This window comes from Budorcas taxicolor, chromosome 2 (assembly GCF_023091745.1).
Source record: "Budorcas taxicolor isolate Tak-1 chromosome 2, Takin1.1, whole genome shotgun sequence".
NCBI lineage: Eukaryota > Metazoa > Chordata > Mammalia > Artiodactyla > Bovidae > Budorcas > Budorcas taxicolor.
In genome coordinates, this window is record NC_068911.1 from 69,704,444 (window position 1) to 69,727,020 (window position 22,577).

The 22,577-nt window shown below is 35.1% G+C and overlaps 1 protein-coding gene across 1 annotated transcript in view; it reads left to right on the top strand.

The window, feature by feature from the left end:
• Window positions 1-22,577, top strand: part of TLK1 (tousled like kinase 1) — a 174,860-nt gene that overhangs the window by 106,678 nt on the left and 45,605 nt on the right. Inside the window, exons 4-11 of the mRNA XM_052659646.1 lie at window positions 4,871-4,946; window positions 8,193-8,239; window positions 10,135-10,230; window positions 12,183-12,272; window positions 13,316-13,408; window positions 17,589-17,699; window positions 17,986-18,122; window positions 21,461-21,649. Of these exons, the coding sequence (XP_052515606.1) occupies window positions 4,871-4,946; window positions 8,193-8,239; window positions 10,135-10,230; window positions 12,183-12,272; window positions 13,316-13,408; window positions 17,589-17,699; window positions 17,986-18,122; window positions 21,461-21,649 (839 nt within the window). The remainder of the gene's footprint in view (window positions 1-4,870; window positions 4,947-8,192; window positions 8,240-10,134; window positions 10,231-12,182; window positions 12,273-13,315; window positions 13,409-17,588; window positions 17,700-17,985; window positions 18,123-21,460; window positions 21,650-22,577) is intronic.

Below are 22,577 nucleotides of genomic sequence, written 5' to 3' on the forward strand. Positions count from 1 at the left end.
ACTCAATAATTTTATTACATGTGATACTGTCTGACTTTTGTTTTTGTTCCATTCAGTTGGATTTTATGATCTCTACCTAAGGTAGAGGTGAAGAATAAATGTTAATATCCACTCCTCTTTTATTGACATTATAATATCTTTTCACAAACTGTTACAGTTTTCTGTCATACATTTATTCTAGTAATTTAAAATATCTCTCTACCCTGGGAGACCTGGGTTCGATCCTTGGGTTGGGAAAATCCCCTGGAGCAGGGAAAGGCTACCCACTCCAGTACTCTGGCCTGGAGAATTCCGTGGACTGTATAGTCCATGGGGTCACAAAGAGTCGGACACAACTGAGCGACTTTCACTCTAGTCGGAGGCTTGTGGAGGTCGTGATCAATTTTTGACAATCCATGTTGCTTTCTCTCCCTCACTCTGTGATAGCATTAAGGTTCTTATTTTCTTATATTTGGTCTTATTTGCATTGATGAAAGACAGATTTATTTTTATTTTAAGATAAATCAAGAGGCCACATGATTAGATATAAAAATAGTCACTGACTTAAATTTCAGATGCAATAGAACATTAGATATATCAGTATTGCCCCTTGAGTCCTTTAGATTTATCTGTGTTTTTTTTTTTTTTTTAATTCTAACTCTAGAAAATGCTGTATAAACTCACCCTAATATCTTGGAACATTTAAATACCGGAGTAATCATTCAGGTTTTGGTATGATTACAAACTAGAAGTTTTAAAACTAAATGGATTTAAAGAATACCAGTTTCTCCTTTCATCATATTCTCCTAACCACTGTTCCACTGTATGCCAGACTTCTTTGACTTTTTATAATTGCTGTAGTCTTTCCATCTTTACTTTAAAGCCAAGTCATAGTATTTTGTCTTCCATAATGATCCTTCCCATTGTGCTCAATTACAGTGCAGTAACTGAGAAAAAATAGAGGAAAGAATGACAGTATTAGAGCAGTAACAAGTTTGAAAGTGTTCTGTATAAAATGCTCGATGTGTACAAGTTTTATACCTTATAAAATTAACAGTGGTGACCTGATTGATGTCCCTTAGATTTTCTAGGAAACTGATGTTTTTCAGGATTAGGGGTTTTTAAACATTTTTGAAGTCATTGATCTCTTTCTTTGAAGTAATCTGGTATACAGTATTGATCTTAAGGTGTGCTGTGTTCCAAGGGATAGGGTATGGCATAGGATGTGTCTAGTGGCTAGACACTGGAGACCCACTCCAGTATTCTTGCCTGGAGAATCCCATGGACAGAGGAGCCTGGTGGGCTACAGTCCACGGGGTTGCAAAGAGTCGGACACGACTGAGTGAACGCACACGCCTCAGCTCAGCCACCTGCTCCTTCCTTTCCTTCAGTGACTTTGGAGACACAGCCTCCTTTCCCCTGAGGTGTCCCCAGAGTACAATGTGGAAGTCGCCGATAGTGTTCTGAAGTTTTTTCAGTGATTAGCCATTTTAGAGGTTAAATACTTGCTGAGTTTCTGCCTATCCTAAATCCTCAAGCTTCGAAATCTCAAGTCCATACACAAAGGATGACCTAGGAGAATTGGCAGCATTAGGCTTCATTGAGAGTTTCTGTTTTGTTTAATATAGGTGTTGCTCAGATTATTTAAATTTGAAACCAGAAAACTGTTTAAAGTACATTTATCTTAGCGTTAGTGATGTAATCTTTAGGGCCTAGACTGAAGGCCCTAATTGGCGTATAGTTGACTGGGGACCTTAAAGAAGAAACATTGTTTATTTTGCAGACCCTACAAGTAATTTGTAAACTACTAGTTCAAAAGCTGGTGATCATTTAATGAATGACACTTGATTGAAGTCTTGAAATATATAAATGCACAGATATTTGGAATAATAGGATAGCCATTCAGATAAGTATAGCTTACCGATACAGTCTATACACTGTTCTAGATGTTATTTTACTTATGTTTCTGGTATGTTTCTCATTTAGTCCCCACAGTCCTTTTATGCCCCTGTTATCACATTTAAAATTGATGAGAAAGTTGAGTCTTGGTTAAGGAACATGCTGAAAATTATGGTAAATAGTAGACCCAGAGTTAGATTCTTAGTCTGTGTGTTTTCAGAGCTCCATGGTACTTTTCTTCTGAGAAAATTATGGTCCACTGGGCTGACAGAGGTGAGAATGAAGTCAAAGGTCAGCACTAGGTAGTCATACTAGGATGTGGGTGCAGAAAGTTCATGGGAAGGCAAAATGGTGTGTTTATAATGCCTGTGTTTACTTTACCAGCAAATTTAGGTATATCTAGGTTTCTCTTTCTCATCTTTTGCTTTGCTCTACTTTTCAGTTACTAGCTGTTTCCAGCTTCTTACCCACATTAAGTCTTAGATTACAGTCTTAAAATTAATTTTAGTCCTGTCATCCTTTTTTTCCTTCATTCTCCTTCCTCAAATTCTTCTCTGGTTTAAAGGAGGGAAGCCTCTTGCCTTTTTTTTTCTTTACTGTAATCATTAAGCATTTGAGGGTTTGTTTGTTCAGATAAACAGAATGACATTTCTCCCAAAACTGTCCCGCTTCCCTATTCCAGAAAAAAATTTAATTCAGGGAAATTTTGCCTTGGAGAAGAAGTTTTTACTCAGTTACCCTATATGTCTTAAAAAAAAATAAAAAAAAGGAAGAAAAGGACCTTAAATGTCTTGAAGTCCATATCCAGTAAAGTATTTAATGAATGTTATCCCAAATAAGTTTAAGAATATCTACGTATACCGTATCTTTCCATTCCATCCTCACTTGGAGGTAGCCAGTGAATGCTAGCATTTTAATGGTTCTAGAAGCATTTTCAGAAACTGTTCTGAAAAACCATATTTCCTTGACCTTATACTTTTATGTAGATTAGATTGGGAAGGATATGAATAAATTATTATTTGGGGTGCCTCCTTTGTTTTAAAATCCATTATAGGATTCCTTATAAAACTGTTAACTTAGAATTTTTAATCCGATGATATTTTTATTCCAATAGAAATAGAAGATTAGTTATCATTAAAGTCTGAGTTTGGTGATTATGACTATGTAACTAAAGTAATGAACTGTTTATCCTAAACTGCTTGTATGTCAGTCTGTCTCCTGAGTAGATTGTTAGAGTGGCTCTCTTTAACCTCTTAATTTGTGATGTGAAAACATATGGGCAGTTTATTGGACATAATAAGTTTTATTTATGAACTTAATGACAATTTGAAGTATTCTTGTATAGTTGATTCATTCAGTTACTTCTTGATGTAGGACATATAATCATGACACATAGAAGGAGGGGAAAAGCATATTTAGGGCTTGGAAATACACAGAATTGAATCTGACTTGAATGCTGATTACCTTGAGTAAGTTATTTAGTATTCATATATTTATAAGGTAATATTAAATTAACTATGCTAGGCATGAAGGTGGGAGGAGGTGGTGGGGAGAAGGTGTAACTTTTCTGTTTAAAGAGTTCAGAGATCAGTAGCATTCACTTAAACCTCTCTGAATTTGTTATGTTGTTGGCAAAATGGCAGTGAGAGAACTTAAAATTCCCCAGATAATAATACCTTGAGGAACCAAAGAGGTTCAATATGAGTTAGGTTGATATTGAGCATCTATATAAACCTCAAGTATTATACCTCAAGGTGTTATCTATCATTGTATTTTGTCATTCGTACTATTTAATCACAGAACTACCCACAAGAGACACCAAAATGTGGGTTAAGTCCCTTCCTTGTTGGAGGACTCCTTTGCCTTTAGAGAATTATTTTAAGTAGCCAGATGTTTTCATTCATTCAGATATTCTGTGTTCTGGCATCAGATATATTTGCCAGGCTTCTAGAATTTGAGGGCTCTGTGCCATTGCCTTGTGCACATTTGGTTTTAATTTTTCACTAAACACAACATTCTGTCAGATTCCACTAAAATTGTTGTTTTAGCCTGATGAAGTACTTGCTATCAGTTAAAAGAACAAACCTGTAATTTAAGAACAAGCCATCGTGTAGTATAGAGCTCTGCAAACCTTTTTTTTTAAAGGGCTGGATATTTTTAGGCTTTATGTGCCATACAGTTTCTGACAGAACTACTCAACTCTGCTGTTGTGGTGTGAAGGGAATTATAGACAGTACATAAATGAATGAGTGTGTGTTCCCAATAAAACCAAATTTATGAACACTGAAATTTGAATTTCTTACAATTTTCATATGATAAAATAGTCTTGTTTTGTTTTCATATTTTTCAGCCATTAAAAAATGTAGGAATTATACTTAGATTATGGGCCTTGAGAAAAACAGGTGGCTAGCCAGATTTGGCCAGCTGACTGTTAGTTTGCATACGCCTATTTAGGGTATAATCTATGAATTTGCTGTTGTTGTTGGATAATTTTCAAGCATTTAGGTGATTTCAAGCATTTAGGGATTATATATGTTAGGATTTATGTTCTGCTCTTTTTCTCTTGCCCAAGTTTATAGAATATATGTTATATATATATATATATAAATATACTTTTATAGAATATATGTTAATAGTAGAAAACTAATGGGAAAAACAAATGGTGTTTTGTTGTTACTGTTTGGAGGTTTTTAAAGAATTTGAAGGGCATCTTTTAAGGCTGATTACTCTCTGATTTCTCATCCACCTCAAGTCGCATTCTATAAATTTCAAGTAATACGTACAATGCCTTCTACATTTCGAATTTTAAAAATTTATACAATAGCTATGGAAGTTTATCTTTTAAAGAAATTGTATGTAAGTGATTAGACATTCACATTGCATGAACGCTATTTAGCAAAATTTCTAAATTAGAAAATAAAAATGACATTTATAGTGATTATAAAATTTTGTTTGTTGAAACTATAAAAGTCTGTTAACTTGCTTTCTATAGACACCAGAGAAGAAACAATCAGAATCATCCAGAGGAAGAAAAAGAAAAGCAGAAAACCAGAATGAAAGTAGTCAGGGTAAGTGAAGCAAAATCTTCCTTCATACCCAAAGAGGTATTTGCAATTAATTATTCTGGTTTTTAATCCATTAATAATTTGTTTTAAAGTTTTCTGTTTTTGTGATTTATATAGACACCGTGTAATATCTGCACTAATAATAGCTTAAATATACTTTGTGTAAAAAACATTATGAAATTGAAGTCTTTCTGTACCACAGGTAGTTTGCTTATAGTTACTCTTTTTAACATTTCCTTTATTTTTTTGAGGATTAGAAAGTGTCATGTCCAAACCTGATATGTATTACCTTTATCACCTTTCTCAGTTCTCTCTTTATATGAAATATGGTGTTCAAATGACTTCTTGTTTTTGGATAAGAATTTTATATCTTGCTTTGAAACAAATATCTAAATTTACTCATCCTTTTTATTTAAAAAAAAAGACTATATAAAAATGATTGAGGTACTTCATTTTAAAACATCGGCTTTTTCTTTCCATACCTTTTCTTCATCCGTTTTTGCTTTCTTTCCATATCCTTCATCTTCTACATTTTATATTATAAACTAGTAAGGAAATTACTTTCACTAGACTACAAAACTTCTTATAATGGATAAGATAGCATTATCATTTAATTTGGTTTTCCAAGATTAAATACAAAAAATTGGACTCTTGAATCATATGTAATGATGATTTTATGCATAAATTATGTGTTTTGGAGCCATTTCTAGCTATAAAGTCTAGAGCTATGAACCCATGGCTTACTAGTATTTACATGTGGCACTGGCATCAACAAATACATTTGCAGCAGCTGTCTTTGTGGAAAGGGGAAGTTGAGTCACTCTAGCACCTTTCTCTTAAGTTTGTGCTATTTTGTATTTCAGTCTGGCCTGAGGTCCTTTTTGATCTTAGTGTAGTTTCCTCATCTGTGGTTAGTGAACTTGGATTTATTTAGTTACATTAGTTATGATAGTTTTAACATTAAATTTTAAAGCTTACTTAAAAACAGGTCCCAATATAGTATGGGACTTCTGGGTTGGTTGAGCCAACCTATGTCTTTAGGAAGCCACATCATTTTCTCTGTGATCTGCCATCCACAGAATTGTCTGCTTTTTTCTTTTATGTTTTTAGTACTGTGGCCATTTAAAATTGTATCTCCTCATTTCATCCTCCACATTTGTATTTGCTTTAGAGAGAGGCTGGTTTTCTATGTGCTTTTCTTTTTTTCCCTCTATTTGACATAGGCTTATTCAAGTTCATAGCAAACCTCTCCTGTCATCTTCTTGGTCAGAATTGGGTTGTGTGTCCATTCCAGAATGAATTATGTCCATGAGAGGTATTATTGCGCTTAAAATCAGGCCCGTCTCTGAAATTGAGAATGTGGTAACATTCCCCTTAGAAAGATAGGCCTTGTGCAGAAAGCATGATACCTGAGCAAAACTGGATTTCTGAGTAGAAGGAGGAGAGATAGGGAGCTAGGAATGGAGGCCAGATAGGAAACAGCCCTGGAGGAAAAGCTATGACCAACCTAGACAGCATATTAAAAAGCAGAGACAATACTTTACAGACAAAGGTCCATCTCATCAAAGCTATGGATGTGAGAGTTGGACTATAAAGAAAGCTGAGCGCCAAAGACTTGATGCTCTTCAACTGTGTTATTGGAGAAGACTGTTGAGAGTCCCTTGGACAGCAAAGAGATCCAACCAGTCCATCCTAAAGAAAGCCATTCCTGAATATTCATTGGAAGGATTGATGCTGAAGCTGAAACTCCAATACTATGGCCACCTAATGTGAAGAACTGACTCATTAGAAAAGACCCTGATGCCGGGAAAGATTGAAGGCAGGAGGAGAAGGGGACGACAGGATGAGATGGTTGGATGGCATCATCGACTCAATGGACATCAGTTTGAGCAAGCTGAGGGAGTTGGTGATGGACAGGGAAGCCTGGCGTGCTGCAGTCCATGGGGTCGCAAAGAGTGGATACGACTAAGCAACTGAACTGAAATTATATGGTCTATGCAGGGGAGGGAATGTTAACAGAATAAAATGTGGATTCAATCAGGGAAAAAGAACTGGGGAAATAGTTTCCGGTAGGCAACCAAAAAACGTCTCTGTCTTCATTAAAAGATGGCACCACTTCAGAATCTGCAAGGAAGTTGTTATAGGCAGAAGGAAAATTCCTTTGGTATAGTCCTCTCTGACTTCTGAATAAACCTATACAAAACTATTGTTGAAAATTTCTAGGTTGTATTACTTCTTAGTTGTTTTTTTTTTAATTCCTCCAACTTTGTTCCAGGAAGGAATGTGAGATTGTTGAACCTTTAAATGTATTGTTTGTTCATCTCGGTAATGCCTGGCAAATAGTAATGTTTGTTGAATAAAATAAGTGAATGAATGTATATGTCAGTATTGAATTGATAAATGTTTATATTATCCAGTGCTTTTGACTCCATGCTATCATTAATTTTTCTTTTGTAACTTGAAGAAATTATGTATTCAGTGTAATTCTAATGAAGGATGGATAACTCCCATCCAAAATGCTGTATTTCTTAGCTGCTTCTCAGTTCAGTATTTATAAAATTGATGAAAAAAATAATTTTATTTGCTTTTTTTTTTTTTTTAAGTCCGTTTTGGAGCAAAACTTTTAATTAAAGAATAATTTTGACCACTTTACCGAAGTGGCCATGTAAGCACAATATTTAAAATCTAGTTTATTTTTGAAAAAAATCCTACTAATTTGAAAATACTTTTTAGAAAATCAAACATTTTACAAAATAGTGTTCATATTAAAGCATGTTATTGTCAGTTTGTTGTGGTTTGTGTTGACTGAGCTTTTTTATTATTTATAGATATAAATCGGTTTGTCAGTTATACAGCTACCACTTGTCTTTTTTAATTGATATATTTTTCACTGATACACTTTTATGAAGTTAGTAACTGTGAAGCAATATGAATAATGTTGTTTTAAAAGCAGGTAGTCTTTTAATATGATTTATTTTTCTGATTTTCCCATAGTTGAGACTTTTAAAATTAACATGTATCTATTGGAATATCATCTGATTTTTGGAATTGTGAAGTTGGCATCTGACCCTCTGAGGAATCTTAGTATTCTTTTAATGCCCATCACCACCCAACTAGAATATCATATTCTTTAACATTTTTGTGTGTATTAGGGGAATTAAGTTTGGCACATTCTCTTTCTCATATAATATGTGATAGATAGTCACGACTGACTTTAAATCTGTAAAATTTTTTACTTTTATATTTTAGGAAAAAGTATTGGGGGACGTGGCCACAAAATTAGCGACTATTTTGAAGTAAGTTCATTGAGGAATATCTTCAGTTCTTAATATAATTCTGCCATAGGCTGTTGGAACCACCGAGTCTGCTTTTGTTGATCTAGTTGATTAAAGCAGAACTTAAGTACTATGTGATGTCCTGTCTTTCTAGGAACATTAAAGTTTACTTTTACTTTGGTATGGCACATCATAATTTTCAAAGGACTTTCTCCTGTATTTTCTTGTAATAGGTCAGGAGATGGTCAAAGCAGGTATTAGTATTCCTGTTTTAGGTGAAGAACCTGAGAACCAGAGATGTTAAAGTAGCCTTGTTGTTTGGTCATGCAGCTGTGTCTGACTCTTTTGTGACCCTGTGGACTGTAGCTCGCCAGGGCCCTCTGTCCATGGGATTTCCCAGGCAAGAATACTGGATTGGGGTGCCATCTCCTTCTCCAGGGGATCTTCCTGACCCAGGGATTAAACTCGAGTCTCCTGCACTGGCAGGCGTATTCTTTACCACTGAGCCACCTGGGAAGCCGCGTAAAGTATCCTACCTAAAGGCAAATTTTAAATGGAAGAGCCTCTAGAATTCTTTGTACTGTCAGTCAAGATTTTATTGTACCAAAGCAACAGCTGAGGCCTGTGGATGGAGATTAAATAATGATAGAGATGTGAATCTAAAGAGTCCTGAAAATAATAAACAGTGGTAAATTTATATTTTTACCCAATCTGGAATGTTTCTTTACCTCTACACAGAAACACTTTTTCCTACCATTATATTATATTAATGTGATTAATTGTAAAATATTAATGTGATTAGTAAAATAATAGTTGAAAAATATTTATGTTTACTTGAGAGAGAGTAGAACTTGCTGGTTGGGAGAACGGCTGTATTTTTTATATGTATGTATATAAATGCTGGGTTGAGAAGATCCCTCGCAGAAGGACATAGCAAACCCACTCCAGTATTCTTGCCTGGAGAATCCCGTGGAGAGAAGAGCTTGGTGGGCTCTTCTCCATGGGGTTGCAATGAGTTGAATATGACTGAGTGACTAACACAGTCACTCTCTTTCACTCATATACACACACACACACATATATATATATCCTCCATTGTTTTTCTTTTTTGAGTTTACAGAATCTAAGTTAAAACTGTTGGAGACTATAAAATACACCTAAAGCTCGTTAGTTGCTGTCAGTCCCTTAGTGTTAATATCATTAAAAATCTTTGCCAAAGGTAGGGTCTGTTCAAATAAACACATCTCAAGTGTCTTGAATGCCTACTATGTGCTGAGCATTATGCGAGGCACTATAGATTAAAAATTTAGAGTAAGTTCTTTAGGTGTAGGAAGTTGTTTAGTGAACACACTAGGAAGTCTCCTTTTCTGCTGTTCATACCTAATACCCAGAGATGAAGCCATTAGCAGCAAATTGTTTTTGCCTTCCATTCTTGGTTCAGAAACATGAGACTTGAGAAAGCTATGGAACGGATTAGGTGGCTTCTCTTCATACATGGTTAAGTCATTTACTGTAATGCATGTAAGAAAGAATCAATTTTTATTAGACTTTGTGCTGTTAAGAAGGGACTTGGTCCAGTAGTTCTTTTATAGTGCTATGAACATTTGGATACTTAACAGATCTTGGGAATGACAGTTCTGTCTTAGGATAGTTGATTAACATCTACACATCTACTTGTAAAGAGATTAAAGTTTCTCGGGATTAGAGCTCCTGCTGGCTTCACAAGCATAAGGGAACTGCTAAAATTTGAAGGAAAAATCAGACATGTTCTTTGCTCTGGGGGAATTTGTCTTTGAGGCTGCCACAAAAATAATAAAATATATTTAAATTAATTCATAATGCCTTGTCTAAAACAATATCTTTCTAAACTTTTGTTTTATATATATATATATAGTGGTGTTTCCTTTTACCCTCAGTACCAAGGTGGAAATGGCTCAAGTCCAGTAAGAGGCATACCTCCTGCAATCCGTTCGCCTCAGAATTCACATTCACATTCCACTCCTTCTTCATCTGTAAGTTTTTCCATGTGTTTTTATGTCTCAGAGGTTATGTGTACTGAATGAAGAATTTTTGTAATTTGTCTTTATTGAGGCCTTTTATGTATATGTGCTTAGTCACTCAGTCGTGTCTGGCCCTTTGCAACCCCATGGATTGTAGCTCGCCAGGCCCCTCTGTCCATGGGGATTCTCCAGGCAACAATACTGGAGTGGGTTGCCATGGCCTCCTCCAAGGAATCTTCCCAACTCAGGGATCTAATAAATATATATATATATATATATATATATATATATATATATTAGCATTTACCTTTTTAAAAAAGTCTTTCATTTTATTGAGGTGAGTTGAATTCTTTTCAGTGATTTGATGCTGTTAGAACTTTATTTCTGAAAGTGAGATTCTTAAAGATTTTCTGAGTTAATTATTTCCAAGAAGTAATGTTTCTATAAAAGAATGATAGGACTGGGAATTCCTTGGCAGTCCAGAGGTTAGGTCTCAGCACTTTTAACTGCCGGGGCCCAAGTTCAATCATTGGTCAGGGATCTTATCAGTTAAATTTCTTAACCACTAAAATGGTAGCATAATTCCTTTCTGGGAATCCTTGAGAAAAGAGTAGGCAGCTGTCAGCCTTGGATAATGTAGTTTGGGGTAAGAAAAGGATCTTGGATCTAAAAATTCACTTAAAACTTTTTAGTTTGTTTCTGACATTTTTAAGATCCAGTTCTTTTATATGCATTGCTCTACATATTGGATTTTATTTACTGTTTTTTAACTTTCATTATGTGAAGGTTCATTGTATAACCAGAATAGCAGTGTTGGCTTTCAGTAATTTAAAGATGAATTAAGAATTTTTAAAAATTAGAGTCTGTCATTTACTCAGTTACACTGTTGTAACTTCCAGTGTTGCTTTCTAGTCCTTTCTGTAGATACATAGTTTTTAATGTCTTACTCATTTTGTACCTTGGAGGACATCATATTGCCATATACCAAGTAGAGTATAAAACTCAAAAATAGCTTGGAATTGTAGTGATAGCATTGGTACATGATGTAATCGACTGTTTTCAGTGAATGTATTTTAAAACTAGTGACTAGTTAAACCATGCAACTTATCAGTAAATTGATTTTATACTACACATGGGCATGCATTAGGGCTTCCTGATGACTCAGATAGTAAAAAATCCACTGCAGTGCAGGAGACTGATTTTGACCCCTGGGTTGGGAAGATCCCCTGGAGAAGGAATGGCTACCCTCTCCAATATTCCTGCCTGGAGAATTCCCTGGACAGAGGAACCTGGCAAGCCAGCGTCCATGGCATCATGCAGAGTCAGACACGACTGAGCAACTAACATAACAGCAACAACAGGGGCATGCATTGTTGTCCCTAGTGCTGAAAGAATTCTGTTGCTATAGTAAAGTCTTTCAGTTTTGCTTTTTGAACCATCATAAGCTGTTTTTCATAATTTTTTTTTTAAATGATGTATTTGGCCTTGTTATATTTAACAAGTTGAAAGCATTCAATTTTCTTTTATGGAACCAGACTGTAAACTCCTTGAGGGCAAGGCATATATATATATATATATAAAGTTTATACATGTGACAGTTTTTGGATGAGTGTCTGAGACCAAGGCTCATACCTCTCTGTCTATTTTATCTATCTATCAGATGGCTGGTTGTCTCTTTTACTGGGCTTTGTAAGAGGGAGGTACTCAATGAATCCTTATTGAATAAACAATGATAAAAAGTTTTTAAAATTCAGTTATGTTTTGAGTTATTATCCTAATAAACACTTAAGGAATATTTAGTTGTTGTTAAGCAGAAATCTACTTTTAATTCTTTTTTAAAAATTTATTCATTTTTTAATTGAAGGAAAATTGCATTACGGAATTTTGTTGTTTTCTGGCAAACATCAAGAAGAATCTTGCTATTGTATTATTTTTGCTAATGTAAAATTTAATATTTTATTAAGGTTCGACCGAATAGCCCTTCTCCTACTGCGTTAGCTTTTGGGGACCACCCTATTGTACAGCCAAAGCAGTTATCCTTTAAAATTACTCAGGTAAATAGTAATTGAGATTTCTTTGTATGACTTAGGGATAAAAAACCAGTGACCAGTTTGTGTACACAATTAAGATGTCTTCTGTTTTAGACATAATCATAAAGTAAAATTCGATATCAAGAAAGCTAACTAGTGAATAACAAAAAAAAATTTGTAGAGAGTGAGAAATTGAAGCCCAGTTTACTGTCAATCTGTCCTTTGTTACACTGGTTAAATACAAATTTTAAGCAAATTAAATAACCAAGACAACCATAACATGTCAGTTCTGTTTACTGATTATTTTTTAACTTAACATCCAAGTACATATAATTGATACCTTCTGGAAGGTGTTATATTTGTTCTAAGTGGATATTAAAGCAGTTTGTTTTACATGTCTGTATTTTTGTGTATCATATATGCTACACAATTGAAAATTATTTGAAAATCAGACATCTTTTGCAATTACTTTGTTTTGTGAATTTTGAGTATTGGAGTTTTCATTTTAACTCTATATACATGTGACAGTTTTTGAATGAGTGTCTAAAACCAAGGATTAAAAAAGTAGGTCTTCTTGCTTGCCACCTTAATTGTGCAGTTTATTGCCATTATACTTTTCCTGTCAGGTCATGGCCAGACTCTTGTGAATGCATCAAAACTTCTGTCTTTGGATAATCTTTAGACCAGGATTTATAAGTACATTGCTTTGAGTCAGTGAACAGCTTGTGAATGTTTTTGCCCTGTTCAAAAATCAGCTAGAGTTTTCATATAACAGTGATTATACTGAATTCTAATGAAGAACACACTTATCAATATTCTAAAAATTTAAATGATTAACCTTTGAAAATTTTTTTTTAATTTTTAAAATTACGTTTTAAAAATGTAAGTGTAGCACTTACATTTCTGAAGATAATAAAACTTAAAACTACACTAAGACCTTTTGGGATACCCTTTACATACACAAACTCCAATGCTATGATTTTTAGAATCAGAATTAAATCTGATTTTATGTTTACGTGCAGTAATATATATATAATGGAATAATAAAATAGCTTTCTTTTATTTAGACTGATCTTACGATGCTGAAATTAGCAGCATTAGAAAGTAATAAAAACCAGGACCTGGAAAAGAAGGAAGGTCGTATAGATGACTTGCTCAGGGTAAGTAAGAAGTCGTCATTGCCAGTTATTGGGCAGTAGTAAAACAGTTGAGAAAATACTTAACATTTTAAAAAATTTCTATTATTGGGAGAAATTAAGTCTTTTAGTGTTAAGGACATAATTGAAAATATCAACCATTTAAAGAAAAAACTTTTATTAGCTCTTTAAATGTGAACTGAAAAGCAGTTGGAGAAATAGAAGTTTATAAAATTTTATTTTTACTTGGTCAGCTATCCTAAGACAGATATCCATTTCATGGTGGTTTTAAAGTTACTTGATTTTGTTATAAATCTTTTAATGGAAACTTCATAAAGAGACACATCAAAAAGTATGCCTAATATGTTAGTTAGTAAGGGATGAAGTAGTTGTTCTCACCCCTTGCTGCTCATTTGAATCACTGGATGGAAAATATGGGAGGTACTTTATAAAAGTAACAATGCTTATACCCTACCCTGAGGAATTCTGATTATATTAGTGTGATGTAGGGCTTGGACATTGGTAGTTTTAAAAGCTCCTGCATGGTCCAGAGGCTAAGACTCCATGCTCCCAATGAAGGGGGCCCAGGTTTGATCCCTGGTCAGGGACCTAGATTACACATGCTGCACCTAGGATCCAGCTCAACCAAATAAATTAATTAAAGGGAAAAAATAAAAACCTTCTCCAAATGATTGTAATTTAGCTAACAGAACTGTTGGTATAGAAACTGAGTGAAACCATCATCTGTGATCATACCATAATTACCAAAACCTCTGAAACATCTAGTGTGCCCCTCCCGTTCCCATCCTGTTCACTCCCTGACATCTCTTAAAATGGTAAAATTGACCACTGTTGTAAATTTTGTATCTATTTCTTATGCCTTTGTGTTTCTTATAGTTATATTATATCTATCTTATACATTCTTAACAACATATTATTTCCCTGTTTTTGAACTTTAAATTACAAAATTATACTGTATGCCCTGCTTGTTTTCACTAAACATTATCATGGGATTGTCATGTTCATTTCACTGCTGTATAGGAAGGCGTAAATGAATATACTGTAATTTATCTTTCCTGCTCTTGTTGAACATTTTATTTCTACTTTTTGCTATTATGAACAGTTCTGCTAAGACACACTCTTGTACATGTCTTCTGTGGCACACATGGAGAATTTCTCTGTGGTATATGCTTAGAAAGACATGGCTAGAGTATAGGGCATACATAGCTTAAACTCTGCTTTATAAAAGCAGATTTTTCCCAAGGTGGTTGGATCAGTTTACATTCCACTAACTATACGCAGGGAATAATCTTATTGCTCATTACCCTTGCCAAAGCTTATTAGAATCATATTTAATTTGGGGGTTCAGTTTAATGGATATAACAAGGTATTAGTTATTATGCATTCACTTTATTTTTTGAATATCTTGTAAAATATTTATTAACCGTTTGTATTTCTTCTGTGAAGTAAATGATCATTTTTTTTGCTCATTTTTCTTAATGAGTTGCTGTCTTTCAAAATTGTATCAGTTTTTTTGTTGGCCATATATATTGACTTTTCTCCCAGTGTGTAAATTGTCTTTTTATTTCTTTGCACTATCTTTTGATTAGATAATTTAAAATTTATATGATTGCATTTCTCTTTTTTTATGGGTTTCCCTGGTGTCTCAGATTGTAAAGAATCTGCCCACAGTGTAGGAGACCTGCATTCGATCCCTGTGTTGCAAAGATTCTCTGGAGAAGGACGTGACAACCCACTCCAGTATTCTTGCCTGGAGAAGCCCATGGACAGAGGAGCCTGACAGGCTACTGTCTATGGGGTTGCAAAGAGTCAGACATGACTGAGCGATCTCTTTGTTTATAGTTTGTACCAAATTATTATCAAAGATATACCAAAATAATTCATTGTTTTTGTCCCTAAGACCATAAAGATGTTCGTCTGTATCTTCTTTAAAAAAAATTTATAGTCTGCTTTTTCAATACAAGTTATAAATCTCACTGGAATTCATTTTGGGGTATGATGTGAAATAAGGTTTCATTTTAATTTCTTTCTATATAGAGAACCAGTTATCTAGACCATGTAGTTAAGTCTGCTCTTTACTGCCAGCTCCATCATACAATCTCATTTTCATAAACAAATACATGTATTTGAGTGTTCTGTGTTAAGTACCATGTTCTCTTTGTGTATTCCTACACTGGTACTACAGCATCTTTTTATCATTTAGCTGTTGTCTTTGGTTGTTAGTAACAGAGAACATAAACAACAGTCCTTTAAATAAGAAACAGTATTACTTTTTGAGAGAAGAACAGAAAGGCGGGGGTGGGGGTGGGTGTTCCAGGTCAGAGCCTGAGGGGGCAGTGTCTCCTGCCCACTGAGTTACTTGCCCGACACTAAAGCCAGTTAGGGGTGGAGGCCGGTCCTTCCATAGCAGGCCCCAAAGGAAATGGTGCTGAGATAACCCATGGAACACAGTGCCCCTCACTAATATATCTGAGATAGGTTTTTCTGTTCTCTGCAAACTGCTCACCTCTGAGGGGACAAGGGACCGAGTGTTTCCCTGAGCCCCAAGCTAGTGATGAAGGCCAAGCAGGACCCTGCAGTGTGGCCCCTGGTGCCACACTGACCATTCATCCCAGATGTGACTGAGGAGGGCCTGGAGACTGTTCATCTATCTAGACAGCAGTGTCTGCACATGTGCAGTTGGGCTGTTGCCGCCTTGGACAAAGCCTAAGAGGCCATAGGCCTTTGAATGGAAGACAGTAAGTTTTGTGAAAATGCAATTTTATTGGTCCTGCTTAATTTCCAGCCAGGCAGAGCTTTGCTAGCAAGTAGAGATGACTGAGCTATGCAGGCCATAGGCATCTGAACAAGTTTCCATAAACAACAGTACTTTAAATGAAATACAATATTATTTTTTAAGAGAAGAACAGAAGGAGGTGGCCCAGGTGTCATGGAATCTTGTCTCCCTCAGTTTTTCTGCTCCCTCCCCTTAGTACATGGCCTTCATCTTGAAGATTATATCAAGGTACAAAATATTTATCAAAGTCACAGTTATGGTATCTCTGTTCTTAAGCAGAAGAGGAAGGAAATTAAAAATACAGCAGTTTTCTGCATAGTGTTCTTGAGTATTCCATTGCACAACTTCTGCTTACATTTCACTGACCATCGTTAGCTGCAAGGAGATGGGAAATACACTAGCTAGTCTTAGATTTTCAAGTCACACATACACAATTTGTTGGGTTTCTGTTCAACTAGAAGATAATGATAAGGATCTGATGCTAAATTTCATATATGTTCCTCTGAAACTATTTTATTTTACCCTTTTCCTTGGAAAACAGCTTTTTGTTAGATATATACTTTTAGATTGGCAGCTGTATTTTTCTCCCAGCATTTTTTATTTATTATACTGCTCTCTTTTGGCTTATACCGTAATTGGCATAGACCTACAGTTTTCAAAGAATCATCCCCAGACCAGAAGCATCAACCTTACTAGCGGACTTATTAGAAATGAAGTTTTAGACTCTACTCCAGAGCTACTTATTCAGAAACTGGGAATGGATTCCCGTAATCTGTGTTCCAACAAGCTCTCCAGGTTACTTCCTGGTGACTGTACTAGACTACTGAGACTCATCTTCTGAGCTTAGAAAGAGGGACTGAGCATATGACTGCCTACAGAGTTAACAAAATTTGTATTCATGTGGCTGAGAAAGGTGCTGAGAACAGTTAGCTATTGGATAGGCATCTGCAGTGTTACCCACCTGTTGAATGGAGATGTTTTATTACAAAAGATGAAGGAGAACTCACATTCATTTTTAAGTGTTAGTCACTTTGTATTTCAGTTATTTCAAATGAGATAGAATGATGTTGCTCTGTTTTAGAAATAACAGAGCAGACCTTTAAGACAACTTTAGAAATAAGGTTCAAATAATTTATTTAACTTAGCCCAGATTATATAACCTAGAGTGTAGATTTGAACCTATGGAGTATAAACCCATATTCCATGTACTTTTTACTATACAACTAAGCAGCATGTAACAGTGTTGTTATTCTTATGGTAAGTATTTTAATATTTTTTCTAGTATCACATTCAAATACTTAATCTTATTAATCCTTCTCGTTATGAAATTTTTCAAAATGTATAAATATTCTTAAATGTCTCATATACACAATTCTAGACCTTTTTCATTATCTACTTACATTGTAGGCTAATTGTGATCTCAGACGGCAGATAGATGAGCAACAAAAGCTACTTGAAAAATACAAAGAGCGATTAAATAAGTGCATATCAATGAGCAAGAAACTGCTTATTGAGAAGGTAAGTTCCCTGGCAGTCCAGTGATTAAGACTTCACCTTCCAATGCAGGAGTGTGGGTTCGATCCCTAGTTGAGAAGCTACGATCCTAACATACCCCACATGCCTCGTGGTCAAAAAACTAAAACATAAAACAGAAACAGTATTGTAACAAATTCAGTAAAGGCTTAAAAAAGTCCACATCAAAAAAAAAAGTTCAATAAATTTTCCCTCTCCTTTCACTAGTCCTGTGTTTTTAAAGTTTAAATTAATAAAGTTGAATGATGATTTTCTTTCCCTTTTTTTTCAGAGTACACAAGAAAAACTGTCAAGCCGAGAGAAGAGTATGCAAGACAGATTACGCCTTGGGCATTTCACAACAGTTAGACATGGTGCTTCATTTACTGAACAATGGACAGATGGTTTTGCATTTCAGAATCTTGTAAAGTTAGTCACTCTTACATTTTAAAAGATTTAGTATTCGTTTGGGTGTTTGTTATTTTCAAAGATTATAGATGTGGAATTTTATGTTCTATATCTACTCCTCACTGCTCTTTGAAATCATAGAACTTAATACATTTGAAAGGAACATAAAGAGGCATTACAGTTTTAGCTTTAGCAAACTTCTTGATTAGTTAGCATTCATCTGTATAGTATGATGTATTATTTTAAATATGACTTTCCAAAACATAAACTGACCTAGCTTTTATAGGTTAGTTGAGAGGGAAATTGTTAAAAATTTTAACTTTAATTGCAAGATTTGTATCTGTATATCTTGGGGGTTTTCTGCTTAGTTGTTTTTTGTTTTTTTTTTCTCCCCTCTCCCATTCCTCGGTCCTTCCTTCAGCATTTGTCTGCTCATTATTCTTGTGGGAAAGACAAACACATTTTCTCTGCAGTGTCAGGCATAATAACTCAAAAGTCAGTTGAACTGAACATGTGGCTTTAGCACATCTGAGGTAAACTTTAAAATGGAGAAATCCATTTTCTCAGGTTGGTGGTAGGAAAGGATAGGTTGACTATTTCTGTGTTAAGGAGCCAGGATCAATTGCTGCCCCTACCCCAAAACCTGCAAAGCAAGAGTAGTGCCAGCATTTAAATCAGCTTTCCCAGAGTCAGTCCAGTTAAATGGAGAATGTAGGCAAAGCTTTATTTCATATAGTATCACATAAACATTACTGTTTCAAACATTGGTTCCCAGGACTTAAGTATAGAATGGTCTTCTATCTATCTTGGTTGATTTACCCAGCTTCTGTTCAACACAACTGTTTCTGGGTGTTAGGTATTGGACAGTGTCTTTGTGATGATAGGAAGTTTGGATTTTAATTTTGTTGATAAAAGGGAGCTGTTAAAGTTTTATATAGTGTGTGTGGTCAAATTTGAGTTTTTGAAAGATAACTGACAGTAATGTGGGAATAATACTGAAAAGAACATAAATTTGTTGACAATTTAGATGGAGAAGGATCCAAATGAAAGGTGATTAGGCTTGAACTAAAATATTAACAGTAGAAATAGAAAGTAAGAGAGTTGAGATACAACTTAAAAATTTTTAGTGTTTTTCTGAGCTACTAAACTCAGATCTACAGTTGTCCTGGTAATGAATAAAAGAAGGTTGCACAGTATAACATTAAATATAAACTAAAATACAAACTCTGCCAGTTGTTAAAATTTCTCCATTAAGCTGTCAAAGAGTTAAAATTGGAGCTTATGGGTTGGTGAATGTGTGGAGATCTGGGAAGGTTATCGGCTCAGAGAGAGCATGGAAGCTCCATGTCTCTTCCCCCATACCTCGTCCTGTGCAACTCTTCCATCTGGCTGTTGCTGCTGCTGCTGCTAAGTTGTGGCCGACTCTGTGTGACCCCATAGACGGCAACCCACCAGGCTTCTCCGTCCCTGGGACTCTCCAGGCAGGAATACTGGAGTGGGTTGCCATTTCCCTCTCCAGTGCATGAAAGTGAAAGTGAGGTCGCTCAGTCGTGTCTGACTCTTAGCGACCCCATGGACTACAGCCTACTGGGCTCCTCCGTCCATGGGATTTTTTGGCAAGAGTACTGGAGCTGTTTCTGAGCTATATCCTTTTATAATAAAGCAATAACCCAGTTTAAAGAAATTACTTGTATTTTTTTCTAACTAATAAGCATTTACTGAGGGCCTGCTGTATGTTGTTACATATATATTTAATGTCAAACAGTTAATCAGTGTATATTTTTTAAGCTGTGATATAACCCAAAATAGTTGGAAGATAAGAGAAATAAAAATTAGTAATATTAAATTAATAATCTCTAAACTGTATGGTCATTCCTGAATAATCAGTCACTATATATATATGTGTGTGTGTGTGTGTCCATTAGAGTAATTCTTTCATTATTTCAGTAGGATTATTGCTGCTTATTTTTATTAATCTTGATTGTACTCTAGATTTAAAATTAATATTTTAAATAAACTGAAATTATTCTTACTTCCAGTAGAAAACTGGATTAAAGTCATATTCTAACCTTACTCTTCTTGAGACTTTTCTCCAGCATTTTGCTCTTTTACTTGGGTGCTCCTTCATTCCTTCCCTTTCATGTTCTGCACAGCCTGACTGGGATCATGGGACTCTGAAACATGTGTAAAACAAGTCTTTGTCGGTAGAGTGGAAGTTCCCTAGTCCTGGTCTGAATAGGGGTGAAGGAGTGAGGAATTGAAATATTTGACTTGTTCTAAATCTGAGTACCATCACCATGGAGGTTATGTGTTTCTTGTTTTTTGTTTTTTTACATTAAAAGAGTTATACTCTGTGACAAAGTGGGATTTATTCCTGGTTTGAGAATAGGTCAGCAGACAAAAATTAATCGGTGTGATATGTCACCTAATACAGTGAAGGAAGACAACCAAAATCATCTCAATTGATGCAATAAAAGAATTAGACAAAATTCTACATCCTGTCACAATCACCATTTAATTTTTAAAAAATTTTTTCCTAGTGTGGTAAGGTGACCTAAGAGGGAAGATAATTATATTAGAACAGGCTTAATATGTTGTATGAGAGGATGGTTTTTAAAAGCTTCAATTGGAAACAGTAATATTTTTAGTTAAATTAGTTGCCCGTTTTTCAATGCCATCTAAATTTTTCTTGGTATTTTCTCTCTTTAAAGTGTCAAAATTCCTTTTTTCTTCTAAATTTCTAAGGTCAGTTTTTGTTTCATTTCAGTACACCACTTACCCTTCCCTGAAATTTAACAGAGATACATTTAGAAGATAACACTTTATTAATAAATTCACATTTGTCTTTTATAAGTTTTTGTTTAAACAGTGCTGAGATGACTGTATAAAACCTACTCCTTAATTGTTACTTCTTTTTTTTAATAGCTGGTTTATTTTATTCAAGAAATATTTATTGAATGCCTAACATGTGCCAGTCACTATGCTGGGCACTTAGGGTACATATAGGGTATGAAATAATTGTCTCTCTTCTCATGGAGTGATTTAGTCTAACCAGACATATTGAGATCAAGTGTCCATAGATATATATGTTAGAAAAGAGAAGATGGGGAGCTACAAGGTACTGTCAAGTTATATGTGGCAACACATCTTTCTCATTCAGGGGGTTTAGGGAAGACCTCATTTTAAAATGTATGTTTCCAGTGAGAAAAGGACAGTGAGAAGGTGTTGGTTCACAAGAGTGGGACCATAACGTTACATGTTTATATTATGTGATTTTTCATGTTTACTAATGTATTTTCATGTTTTAAATGTGAAAAGTAAAGGAAGGTTAATTTTTTTCCACATTTATTTTTATGTAGGCAACAAGAATGGGTGAATCAGCAAAGGGAAGATATTGAAAGGCAAAGGAAACTTCTAGCCAAACGCAAACCTCCCACAGCTAATAATTCTCAGGCACCCTCTACCAATTCTGAATCAAAACAAAGGAAAAACAAAGCAGTCAATGGAGCAGAAAATGATCCCTTCGTTAGACCAAATTTACCACAGCTGTAAGTTTGCATTTTTCATTTCCTTTTTTTAAAGTGTTGCCAGTGAGCATGAATGTTAGTTGTGGGTGTTACTAATAATTAAATAGTAAAAATCATCATGGTTAGGAAGGAAAAGTATTGTAAAAATTTATTTCTAAATGAATAATAAGCCTCCAAATCTGAATTCTACCTAAGTGGAGATTTACTAATCCTATTTTAAAATGGAGATTTGGGTAGCTAAGAGGAAGCTGGAGTTCACTTTTTCTTCTATGTCTGTGAATGATAGTAGAGTCACATGTCAATTTTGATTATTCTAATTCAGTGTTACTCTTAATGTTCCTTTTTCTGAGAAAATGTTAGCTTAAGTAGTACAGCTGACATATTTTTGTCAACCTATGAAAGCAGCACATTCAGAGGTTATAGATATTGTTTTCCCCTTTCTGCTTTGGTTTCTAGGTTTTCTCCTTTAATGGTGAATTACTTTTTATAATTCAGAAGTTAGAGACATTTAAAAAATAGTTATATGCTTATCATGGGAAATTTGAAAAATATGAAAGAACAATAAAACAGTAAAGATCTTATCTCACAGAGAACAGTTCAGTTCAGTCTCAGTCGTGTCCAACTCCTTGCGACCCCATGAACCACAGCACTCCAGGCCTCCCTGTCCATCACCAACTCCCAGAGTCCACCCAAACCCATGTCCATCGAGTTGGTGATGCCATCCAACCATCTCATCCTCTGTCGTCCCCTTCTCCTCCTGCCTTCAATCTTTCCCAGTATCAGGGTCTTTTCAAATGAGTCAGCTCTTCGCATCAGGTGGCCAAAGTATTGGAGTTTCAGCTTCAACATCAGTCCTTCCAGTGAACACCCAGGACTGATCTCCTTTAGGATAGCCTGGTTGCATCTCCTTGCAGTCCAAGGGACTCTCAAGAGTCTTCTCCAACACCAC